This window comes from Rhincodon typus, chromosome 8 (genome assembly GCF_021869965.1).
Source record: "Rhincodon typus isolate 14 chromosome 8, sRhiTyp1.1, whole genome shotgun sequence".
In the NCBI taxonomy this organism is placed as follows: Eukaryota; Metazoa; Chordata; class Chondrichthyes; order Orectolobiformes; family Rhincodontidae; genus Rhincodon; species Rhincodon typus.
Genome location: NC_063339.1, coordinates 36,893,703 through 36,906,636, shown reverse-complemented (window position 1 = coordinate 36,906,636; position 12,934 = coordinate 36,893,703). Strand labels below are relative to the sequence as shown.

The 12,934-nt window shown below is 37.8% G+C and overlaps 1 protein-coding gene across 4 annotated transcripts in view; it reads left to right on the top strand.

Annotated features, from left to right (window-relative positions):
• Positions 1–12,934, top strand: part of klc1a (kinesin light chain 1a) — a 95,723-nt gene that overhangs the window by 37,051 nt on the left and 45,738 nt on the right. For all 4 annotated transcript variants that reach the window (XM_048599904.1, XM_020518765.2, XM_020518762.2 and 1 more), the window contains exons 5-9: positions 4,859–5,084; positions 7,022–7,109; positions 7,596–7,697; positions 9,095–9,268; positions 12,802–12,901. In XM_048599904.1, coding sequence (XP_048455861.1) covers positions 4,859–5,084; positions 7,022–7,109; positions 7,596–7,697; positions 9,095–9,268; positions 12,802–12,901 — 690 coding nt within the window. The remainder of the gene's footprint in view (positions 1–4,858; positions 5,085–7,021; positions 7,110–7,595; positions 7,698–9,094; positions 9,269–12,801; positions 12,902–12,934) is intronic.

Below are 12,934 nucleotides of genomic sequence, written 5' to 3'. Positions count from 1 at the left end.
CCCTGTTTCTGACTGTAAGGCACCTGCATTTGTCTTCACATATCTATAGGACATTTTACAGTCGGTTTTTGCGTTCTCCACAAACTTACCCTCTTTCTCTATTTTCCTTTTCTTAATCAAACCCTTTGTCTTGCTTGGCTATGTTCTAAACCTCCCAATCCTCAGGCCTGTTGTTTTTTTTCTCTGGCCAGTTTGTATGCCTCTTCCTTGGACCTAATACTGTCTCTAATCTCCCTTGTAAGCCATAGTTTGGCTACCTTTCCCATTTTACTTTTGTGCCAGACAGGAATGAACAATTGTTCCTGTTTAGCCATGTGCCTGCTGATTATTTGTCCTTGCCCTTCCATCATCATCCCTTTAAGTAATGTTCCCCAATCTATCATGGCTAACTTGTGCCTCATAGCATTGTAATTTCCTCTATTTAGATTTAGAACCCTAGTTGCAGAATCAACTCTGTGACGCTCCATCCTGATGAGGAATTCTACATTTATGGTTGCTTATCCTGAAGGTGCCTCACACAACTAGATTATCAGTTGTTCTTTTCTCATTACACAATACCCAGTCTAGAATGGCCTGTTCTCTAGTTGGTTCTTCAATGTATTTGTCCAGCAAACCATCCTGTGTGCACTCCTAGAATTCATCCACTACTGTATTGTTACTAACTTGAATTATCCAATCTATATGGAGATTAAAATCATCCATAATTACAGATGTTCCTTTATTGCATGCAATCTAATTTCCTATTTAATGCCATTCCCAACATCACCCATACAGTTTGGGTGTATGTATAAAACCTCACTAATGCTTTATTCCTCAACTCTACCCATACAGATTCCACTTTGTTTGAGCTAATATCCTTCCTTAGTATTACATGAATCTCCTCTTTAACCAGCAGTGCAAGTGCAACCTGCTTTCCTTTTTTGTCTTTCTCAAACACAGAATATGCTGGATATTGAGTTCCTATCCCTGGTCACCCTGCAGCCATGTCTCGGTAATCCTGACTATATCATAACTGTTTCCAGCTATTTGAATGATTAATTCATCCACTTTATTCTGAATGTTTTGGATATTAAGGCACAAAGCCCTCAAATTTATCTTTTTACACATTACTTGTCCCATTTCCATTATTTTTCGCCATATGCCTGTTTGATCCAGACCCTTGATTTTGTCTGCCTATCACCTTTCTTATTCTACTTTGTATCTTTTGTTCTTGTCCCTGATTCCCCTTCCTCTGACAGCATGCATAGCGGCAGCGGATGCATAGGTGGTTTTCTTTCATTGTTCCAATGACTTTGGAAAGTAGCTTATATAACACTATTATTTAAGTGGGAGAGAGAACGTGCAGTTAGAATCTAACATCCTGCTTAATAGTAATGTTAATTACTGTAAAGGATGTGATAACTAGGAACTAAAACAGTGATCATATTGGGAGAGTCAACATGGATTTATGAAAGAGAAGTCATATTAAACAAAGCTTTTAGGGAGTTTTTTTTGAGGATGTTACTTGTAACAAATGAGAACCACTGGGTGGCGCACTTGTAGTTTCATAAGGCTTTTGATACGGTCCCACACAGGAGATTAAACAAAATCAGTGCAGTTAGGCTTGGGAGGAAAACTCTGATATGGATAAAGAATTGGTTAACGAACAGGAAAAAGGAGAAATAAATGGGTCGATTTAAGCATGGCACGTTGTTACTAGTGGGGTACTACAAGAACCAATGTTTGTGCCACAGTTCACAACTATCTAAATGCTTTGGATGTGAGGCTAAGTTTAATATTTCAAAATTTGCTGATTATACAAAACAGTGTTTTATATGTCTGTAAATTGTGAGGTGAATGCAAAGCTTCAAGAGGATTTAGACCATCTAAGAGCATGGACAAAAACTTGGCAGATATTGTGGATAAGTGTGAAGTTATCACTTTGGTAGAAAAAGCAAGAGTGTTTTTTATGTGGGAGAAGTTCAGAAGTGTTCATGTCCAAATGGACTGGTTATCCTTGTTCATGAGTCACTGAAAGCCAGCAAGCAATTGGGAAGACAAATGTAAGTTGGCCTTCATCACGAGGGGAATTGAGTACAGGTATTTCTGCTATAACGCATGTTTCGTTAATGTGAATTGGCTGTAATGCATTTGATGAATAGTAGATGCTGTTTGGGTAACACAAACTTTCTACTGTAGAGTGTAGAGATATTTTGTATAATTAATTTCCCTATAACACAAGTTTCTATAGCATGGGGTCACACAAGAACCCAACTATTGTGTTATCGGAGAATTACCTGTACAGGAGTAAAGAAATCTTGTTGCAAATGTATACAGCCTTAGTGAGATCACAGCTGCAGAATTGTATACTGTTTAGGTGCCTTTAGCTAGGAAAGGATGTGCTTGTCATTGAGGGGTGCAGGGAGGTTTACCAGACTAAGCCCTGGAATGGCGGGCTTAGTTTTGAAATAGGGATTTAGGAAACTGGGCTTGTATTCTCTAGAGGTTCAAAAAATGCAATCACTTCTCGTTCTAACTTTAAAAATTCTAAAAGATAATGGCATGGTAGATTTGGATAAAATGTTTCCTGGCTGGTGCATCTAGAACCATGGTATATAGTCTCGGAAAATAACCACTTAAAACTGAGATGAGGGGTAGCATCTTCACTGGGTGAATCTTTGGAATTTTCTTAACCCCAGGGCTGTGGACGCTCAGTTATTGAAGGTGTTCAAGACGGATATCAGTAGATTGAAGATTGTAGTAGATTGGTGGAGTAGCAGATAGTGAAGGGGACTGTTGGAGAATGCAGCAGAATATAGATAGATTGGAGAGTTTCTGTCGGGCAGAGGATGCAGAAGCTTGAACATGCACCAACAGGTTCAAGAAGAGCTTCTTCCCTGCCTTTATTAGACTGCTGAAAGGACCTCTCTAACTTCAAATAATGTTGATCTTGCTAATGTTTATTTTGCTTTGCGCACCTCCTGTGCAGCTGTAACCTTATATGCTTTGTTTTGTCTAAGCGCCCTATGATCTTTATGTCTTGTTTGCTATGATTTGCCTGTAGTGCTCGCAAAACAAAGCTTTACACTGTACCTAGGTACATGTGACTACAATAAATCAAATCAAATCAATCGAATCGAATCGAATCGAATTTAAAAAAAAGCTCGAATGAAGGTTTAGTTTGCAAGGAAAGGTTGATACTCATTGGAAGGGGGTCTCCTATGGCGCAGTGGTAATATTCCTGGGTTCAAGTTCCAAGCGCTCCAGAGATGTGCCATAAAGCATTTAGAGGTTGATTAGAAATGTCTATGCTTATGGAGTTTAGAAGAATGAAGGAACACATTAGATTGAGGGAGCTTGACGAGGTAGATGTTCAGAGAATATTTCCCTTAGTGGAGGTGTCTAGAGCCAGAGGTATAATTTCAGAATAAGCATTCAACATTTAAGACAGAGTTAAGGAGGAATTTCTTCTTCTAGGGTAATGAATCCTTGGAATTCCCTACCCTAGGGAGCTTTGGAAGCTTGGTCATTGAATATATTCATGCCTGAGATGCGCGCGTTTTTAAAATTATGTGGGTGTCAAGGAGTGTTGGGGAAATTGCAGAGTAGAGTCGAACCCAGGTCAGTTTAGCCATGTTCTTATTGAATGGCAGAGCAAGCTTGAGAGATCTTATTGAACCCTGTTCCTACTATTTGTGCTCTTTTGTTCTAGTCCAATGTGAGGTTATTCACTTTGAACGTTATAAAACAATTAAAAGTTGTTCAGAGACAGAAGCTCAAATAAATACACAGGTACAGCAAGTAATTAGGAATTTATGTTAACCTTTATTCTAAGGGGGTTGGAATGCAAGAGTAAGGAAGCCTTTCTGAAATTTTAAGAAAGTTTTGATGGAGCCACTTTGAGTTTTTTGGAACTTGAATGAAAACTGACTTTGCCTAGAGGAATGGACCTATGGAATTCTCCACTGAGAGTTGTGAATGCTCAGTGATCAAGTATATTCAAGGCTGAAATTGGTACATTTTCAAAGAGAATTGGGCAGGATTTGAGGATCTGACAGCAAATGGAATTAAGGCCCAAGATCAACCTTGATCACACAATTGGTAGAGCAGGTTTGAGCAACCTCAAGAATCCATGTGATCTACTTAAGCTTTATTTCTTTTGTTCTTGTATTCTACAGCTTTGTCAGCGTTATTTTCCCGTATATCCCCCTTAGCTCTACATTTCAGTCTCCATTATCCCGAGATATCTGTTCCTTTTCATTACTTCTCTTCCCCTGTTTTGTTGCAGATGTTCTGTACACTATAGGAAATTTAAAATAGAAGAATTTTGTGTGATAGAATACATTTTTATCCTTAATAAGTGTTGTCCATATTGGGCAAGGTGATGGTGGGTATAAAGCAAACCAGATATCAAGTTAAAATGACCTACTGTATTTTTAAATAGTTGTTTAAAGTTGAACATTTCCATTATCTCTCCAACTCTCTTAATCTGAAATTATATAATGCATACCTAAATAGGAAAACCTTGAACTAGTTAATGTTAAGTTACAGTTGCTGTCATAGAATACATGATTAATTAGTTGTAATTTGATTACAACTGAGGAAAAAGTAATATATAATTGGTGTTATGTTTGTAAGAGGCCTTAATCAAAATGGGTGACTTTGAAATCCTGAAAAAAAACTTTTTTGAGCGCTTTAATAAGCCAATATTTTTGATTGAGCGTTCTAGAAAGGTACTTTAATGTGACATCTGGGTTGTAAATAAAATTCCAACAATTCTGCTACATCTAATATAGAATATTATAGATATTATTTTACCTATAATGTTCTCTATCCACCAAATATGCAATATTAAAGATAACATTTTGTCAATTTACAGTTCAGCAACAACACAGCAGTGCAGCAGCTGCAGCACAGCAGGGTGGTTATGAGATACCAGCCAGACTAAGGACCCTACATAATTTAGTCATACAGTATGCGTCTCAAGGCAGGTATGAAGTAGCCGTACCTCTTTGTAAACAGGCTCTTGAAGATTTGGAGAAAACATCAGGGCATGATCATCCTGACGTTGCTACTATGCTCAATATTCTTGCTTTGGTGTACAGGTTAGTGTCACCTTGCTATTTATGGAAAAGTATGAATTTTAAAAATGTATTTGTGCAAGGAATAATTATGACCTACAGAACTTTTGTGCTGAAACCTTTATTGGTGCAGTCTCATTTTACAAGTTACAGAAGCAGTAAGTTGTCTTGCTTATTGCAACTAAAATGTAAACTTGTTTAAGAGCAAAAAGTGAATACTTAATACCTGGTCTGAGGACTTTTGAATGTGTATATATTCATCAGCAATGGTGCACAGGTTTAATCCTGTAACATTCACTGTGATGAAGTTCTCTTATTTATGTGAAGTGTAATGATCCACAAGTGATTGAAACAGTCTGAACCCAGGTGTCAGTGCTAGCTAAACCATATATTAAAGTTGTACATAATTTGACGTTAAAGTTAGTTTATCATTCAGATGTTATAATGTTGGCTTGCTTGAGTAGTAAAAGTGCCATACAGCAAACTTTGTTTGATCAATCTTTGTTTTGATGAACCAGCACTTTTGATAAAACAACAAAAGTCATATACCTGAAATACCAGAAGTTTACTGTATTATTGCGAGCTCCTCAATGTCTGAGTAATCAGCTGAGAGTGAGTGAGATGGCTGTCTGTTGTTATTTTATTTAAGTTGTTATTTGTGATTTATGCTGTAAATAAAGTATATAAGTTGATTATGTGGAGCCCTTGATCAACTGGAATATTTTATCAACTGGTGCACTCCTGGTCTCATAGTTGCCGGTTAATAAGTAGTTTGTATTATGTTTGGTGCTTTTCTGGAGGATGGCAGTAATAAAGTGTACACAATTCTCCACTTTTGTTCATTTTGATTTATATAGGAGGTTTTTAGACAGGACAAGGGCCAGATGTATTATTCTGTTCTCTTCTATCCATATGCTCTCTTAAACTTTGTGGATTGTATGTCGTATCCCCACATCACTGTAGTTTACCCTTATCCCGCTCAGTTTACCTTCAGATCAGATATCTCAAAAGTTTAAGCAGCACATGAAGCCAGTTGATTCATGCTGTTAGTATTTAGTAACAAGATGAGGTTTACCTTTTAATGGTGCTGGTGAGATGGAGTGCCAAAGTTTGGATTATCAAATAGCATCTGCATTCGGCTGTTCAGATCAGGCAAATCACATACCGCACCCAACGAGTCCATGCAGGCAGAACTCAAAACGGGGTGTTCAACATTAGATAGGATTCCTCAATTGAACAAAATTTGCTGAGTAATCCTGAGTGAGCTCAGAATTACAATGCTGGCAGTCAATTTCAAGATTCAGTCATGCTTGCAATGCGCCACACGGGCATACGCTGGAAACTTCATATGACTTGACAGAACCCTCTTCCATGTGCATGCCACATTACAAACCTTGGAAAATTCATATATTATTAGACAGTCCTGTTCTTTGCAGACAGAAAAAAGACACATACGCTACAGCCATTATCTGCTTCATTCCTAAGTAATGTCTTAACCAAACAAAGTCAATTTTAAAATTTAAACAAAGTTTGGCACTTAACTGAATGTCATAATCCAATTGGTCCATTCTCTATATAAATGCCTGTACTAATCAGTCTATTTGCCAGCTGATTAACACATTTTTCTCATACAGCGCAGAAACGTTATTCCACTTCACATTGGCATTATTTTGAATATCTAGATGAATGCAAGATGAATAGCTTTGACAAAATAAGCCTTTTCTCAGCAAAACTCAAATATAACAAGTCATGAAATCTCACAATTAATTGAGACAGTTCTGTCAATGTTTAACTTTCATTTTACTGTGAATGCCATAAAAGAATAAATGTAAACAAATAATTTTAGCTTGTGAGAGGGATGTGTACACGTGAAATTTGCAAATGAGACTTTTTGAACACTTGAAATCATTAGATTCATATAAATTTGAATTGTGCCCCTTTATTTTGAAAATGTGATTTAGGGACCAGAACAAATACAAGGAGGCGGCAAACCTACTTCATGATGCCTTAGCCATTCGAGAGAAGACCTTAGGAAAAGATCACCCTGCGGTTTGTATTGCCCTTTCATAAACATACTTTACATCTGTACTTTATTTATGTGGAAATCTAGAGTAAGGTTTAAATTGTTCTTCATGTTAAACCAACAGGCTGAGGTTTACATCTCCCTTTCCTTAATGATGAGCAGGTAGGGAGGTTAAATTGTGAATCACCATTCATTTAGTTATAAAGAATCATTACACGCACACCTTGACCATATGTGCATAATCCAAAAATCATATTTGTCTGCAGAATTCCAGAGGGCTTTCATTGATTTTGTTTGATTTGTTTTTAGGTGCTAATATCTTCTAATAATATACTTCTGATAAATGTTGACACTGCTATATACTACGTAAATATGAAATCTCCACACTTTTTATTGAATTTAATTTTGATTTTTCTGATTTTGATCCTGCCTTTGATTATCTTGAGTTAATAAGATATTAGTTCTTTATCATAAGACTTTTCCTTGTAATTGTCTGATTGGTTTCCTTTTAGGTGGCAGCTACATTAAATAATCTTGCAGTTCTTCATGGAAAAAGGGGAAAATATAGAGAGGCTGAACCCATGTGTAAGAGAGCTCTGGAAATACGTGAAAAGGTCAGAAACCAGAAGAAACAAGTTGTACTGATATATTCAACATATTTTGTGCTTTAGGAACTATTTTGGTAAACCATTATCAAAAGAAGTTTTTTTAAATAGCTTGCATCAATACTATAAAAAGTGAATTTGGAATCTATATAGAGTAGATCACATGGAACCAACACCTTGTCTGACCTGCAACAAAAGCATAATTCTTCTGTTATTAGGTTTTGTATATTGACCACTTCATGCAGAATTACTGATAACAAAAGATTTTTAGTGTCTATATCTGACTACCAAAGAGACCAGTTTACCTTGTGTTTCTTTAACAAAAATAATAGGCAGTTTGTACTGTGAAGTTGGACCCATTGAGGACTAGATAAATGTGAAGGAGATAACTTCCTGTGTTATAACATTGTCTCCTCATTTCAAACTATATAACTAGTTAGTAAGTGAGGCTTATGCCGTTTGGAAATTTCTAGACCAGTAAAGGGTATGGGTTAGGACGTGCAGCATGGCAGGTTGAAGTTGCAAAAAAAATGTATTGTCTCAAAATGCCCAAGAGCAAAGGTGTGAAACTCTGGCTGATTGTATCTCTGAAATTTATCACTTGCGAACCTGGTGTACAAATACCATTGCCGTCAGTTTTGTATGTCAATTTAATTTGAAATCTAATTTAAAATAAAATCAGTTATCTTAACTTTGTGTAGATCACTATCTGAGTAATGTTTGAATCCTGTCTGCTACTGTGGACATTGTACTTTAAAGGGATATTGATACATTTAGATAACGCATTAAGGCTCAAGACTGACTGCTAATACTCTATTCACCAAATAAATGGTTTGGAGCAGTACAAGTGTTTAAAAATGCATGAAATAAATAGTGATTAGAAATAGTGATGGCAGTTGGAAGAAATGTAAAAAGCAAAATGGATGAATTGATCTTTTGAATGATGGGTAGTGTTAGTATCTGGATATTTGTAACCATAGAAATGTGTTGTGGTAATCTTGTCAAGCAAGGTGTGACTTCTTTCAATGTTCTCCATTTTACACTGAAGTACAGATTTATTCAGAATACTGATGAAACTTCATTGAATTAGTTCAGAGTGGCAGGCATGTGCTTGCTATAAGATTTTGTAATTCATCGAAATTAATTGGCATTGTTTATTAGCTTTGAATTTCACTATTTTGGAAGTTGAATCCTTCTGTAAAATTGTGTTTTTTTAAAATTTTATTAAGGGCAGTTATTTCATTATCTCTCTATATTTTTAATTTCCTAGAGCATTTCTTAACGTTAATGTGACTGTAAGTATCGTTACTTGGGCGTCTGCTGTAGCAACCTTTCATTGAGAAACAGTGAGCTGCTGAATACTTTCCAAAGTGAATATATTAAAATTTTTATGCTTGTTTTTGCAGGTACTGGGTAGGGATCACCCTGATGTGGCAAAACAGCTAAATAATTTGGCCCTATTGTGTCAGAACCAGGGGAAGTATGAAGAGGTAGAATATTACTACGAGCGTGCATTGGAGATTTATCAGACAAAACTTGGACCTGATGATCCGAACGTAGCAAAGACAAAAAACAACTTGGTAAGACTGCATGAGCATATTAAACTGTTATGTATGAAAAGCTGTGAACACCAATATGTAACATTCTAAATTCATAACGTAATATTTATCTTGGTTACATGGCAGTTAATAAACTGAACTTTGCTCATTCATATTAATTCCCTGAATTTAGATTTAAACCCTCTGTCTGTCTCCCCTTTTCTATTCCTTTATTTGTTTCGCTGTTTAGAGTTTACATTAATATAACTTTCACAACCTTAGGATATCATAAAATGCTTTCGTATCAACTGTATTTTTGATTTGTTTGCTAATGTGATACAGCAAAATACTGGAACTAATTAACATGCAGCAAGATCCCACAAACCATGATGAAATAAATGACCCAATCAAATGCCTTCATTTTAATTACAGAATAAAGATTTAGTAGACAGTAGAATAACTCCTCCCTAAATAGTACCATGGAATCTTTTATGTGCATTTGAGACTAGGTATTTTAATACCTTGCCTATGAAAGTTTTCACCTTCACCTGCAGCACACTTAGTGTAGCATCCTCCACATGGATTAAGAATTTTTGCTTTTATTCACTCGTGTGTCGCTGGCTGGCCAGCATTTATTGTCCATCCTTAGATGTGCTTGATAAGGTGATGTTGAGCTGCCTTCTTGAAACACTGCAATCTACATGCTGTAGGTTAATGCCCTTAGGGAGTTCCAGCATTTTCACACAGCGACAGTAATGGAAAGGCAATATATTTCCAGGTCATGATGGTGAGTGATTTGGAGGAGAACCTGCAGATGGTGATGTTCCATGTGTCTGCTGCCCTTGTCTTTCCACATGGAAGTGGTCGTGGATTTGGAAGGTGCTATCTAAGGATCTTTGGTGAATTTCTGCAGTGCATCTTGTAGATAGTATGCATTGGTACTGCTGAGCGTTGGTGGTGGAGGGAGTGGATGTTTGTGGTGCCAAACTATTGGGTTGTTTTTTCTGGGTGGTGTCAAGCTTCTTGAGTATTGAAACTGCACTCATCCAGGCAAGTGGGGAGTTTCTGTCACACTCTTGACTTATGCCTGGTAGATGGTGTGCAGCCTTTGAGAAGTCAGGAGGTGATTTACCCGTCACAGCATTCCCAGCCTCTGACCTGCTCTCATAACCACTGTGATATGTGGCGAGTCCAGTTGAGTTACTGGTCAGTGATAACCCCAGGTATGTTGATAGTGATGATAATGCAGTTGAATGTCAAGGGGAGTGGTTAGATGGTCTCATATTGTAGATTATCATTGACTGGCATTTATGTAGTGCCAATATTCCTTGCCACTTGTTAACCCAAGCCTGGACATTGTCCAGATCTTGTTGCATTTGAACATGGACTGCTTTGGTATCTGAGGACCAAAACTGAAAATCGCTGGAAAAGCCCAGCAGGTCTGGCAGCATCTTTGGAGAGAAATCAGAGTTAACGTTTCGGATCGAGTGACCCTCTGAGGAGTTGAGTGGTGCTGAACATTGTGAAATCATCAGTGGCCGTCTCCACTTCTGACCTTATGATTGATGGAAGGTCATTGATGAAGCATCTGACGATTGTTGGGTCTGGGATACTACCCTGAGGAACTCCTGCAGAGATGTTCTGGAACTGAGATTCCTGACCTCCAACAACCATACCATCTTCCTGTGTGCCAAGTATGATTCCAACCAGTGGATAGTTTGCCCCCTTACACACATTGATTCAAGTTTGCTTGGGCTCATTGATGTCACACTTGATCAAATGTGGCCTTGATGTCAAGGGCTGACACTCTCATCGCACCTCTGAAATTCAGCTCTTGTGTCCATGCTTGAACCAAGGCTGTAATGAGGACAGGATCTGAGTGGCCCTAATGGAACCCAAATTGGGAGTTAGAGAGTCCCATTTGATAGCACTGTTGATGACCCCTTCTCCTTTACTGATGATTAAGAGTAGACTGATGGGGCAGTAAGTGGCTAGTTTGGATTTGTCCTGTATTTTGTTTTCAGGGCAACTTTCCACATTGTCAGGGAGATGCCAGTGTTGTACCTCTCTAGGAAGAGTTGGGCTAGGGGACTGGCAAGTTCTGGAACACAGGACTTTAGCACTACTATCGGAATGCTGTCAGAGCCCGTAGTCTTTGCAGTCTTGCAGTCTAGTCTCTAACTGTTTCTTGATATCAAGAAGAGTGAATTGAATTGGCTGAAGCCTGGTGTCCGCAATACTGGGGACCACTGGACGACTCTGTGATTGATCATCCATTTGACACTCTGGCTGAAGATTGCGAATGCTTCAGCCTTCCCTTTTGAACTGAGATATCACTTGAATCTTAGATCGAAACAATGGCATAATCCAGGAGGTGCCATTGCTTTGATCTAAGATGTCTCCATGTGGATTTGTACTTTGTGCTCAGCATGACCTTGGTATTAAAACACCCCTTCATCCAGAAGCACAGCACATGTCACATATTTGTACTAAGTTTATAAAATGCCATATGCAGTCTACCTAATTTGAGTAATCAATGTGCTGTGAAAAGTCAGCAGGTCTGGTTGTTGGTGGTGGTATTTAGGCAGGAGAGGAATCTCAAAATGAAGAACAAAGTTCATGGTCTGAAGTTGTTCAACTCAATATTGAGTTCAGACGGCTGTAAAATGCCTGAGTGGAAAACAAGACACTGTTTCTCCAGCTTGTGTTGGCTTCATTGAAACATTGCAGCAGATCTAAGACAGAAATGCGAACATGAGAGCAGCCAAGTGCACTGAAATGGGAGGTGACAATGAGGTTGAGGTCATGAGTGGAGATATTCAACTTGATATTTTCATTCCCCCCAACTTATTTTGTTTTTGTATGATCTTACTTTGTTACAGTTCATATTTTTCTTGTTTATAGTGCCTGCTTTGGATCTGTGTCTCATTCATTGCCACTCCCTTTGTAATTTGTCTTATGACACATTTGGCTTCCAACCTCCTTTTAATCTTGCCCTGGCCTGCCCTTATGTTCTACTTATTCCTCTTTGCCCTTTTCAACAGCATGTTGTGGGTATATCATCACAACCTGCCTTCAATTTGGCTACTTGTTAAAAAAGTCTCTCAGACTTTTTGAGTATTGAAACAATGATTTAAAATTTATTGCATATGGCAAATCAAAATGAGACCCCTCAAGTTAGCAAGTTAAGCCTCACAACTCAACTTAGCTATTACTTGATTATTGGTGGAATGTAGCTACAATTCCAACAAACGGTGTCTCTGATGTCCAGGTTTGATCCTTCCCCACTGCTGTTTTTTGAAGTTGTCCTGATGAAAAATTCTGGTGTTGAATCCTTGTACAGTTTCTTGTCCTTTCAATATCTTGTGCTTCGCTTCCTTGTTTTGTGCTTTTTTTTTGTCTATTTGTGTTATTACATGCTTGTCACACATTCCTATACTTTTACGTCATTTACTTGGTCTACACATGAATCTTATGGATTTTTAAAATGCAAGTTTCATTGCAATTAAGTCCCTGGACTCAAATATGTTCTTGAATAAAATTTAAGTGTAATGATATGTTTTCTGGGTTTCCAGGCTTCTTGCTACCTAAAGCAAGGCAAGTTCAAACAAGCAGAAACATTGTATAAAGAGATTCTCACTCGTGCTCATGAAAGGGAGTTTGGTTGTGTGGATGGTGAGTAGATGTTTGTGGGCTTCTCTCTCCCCC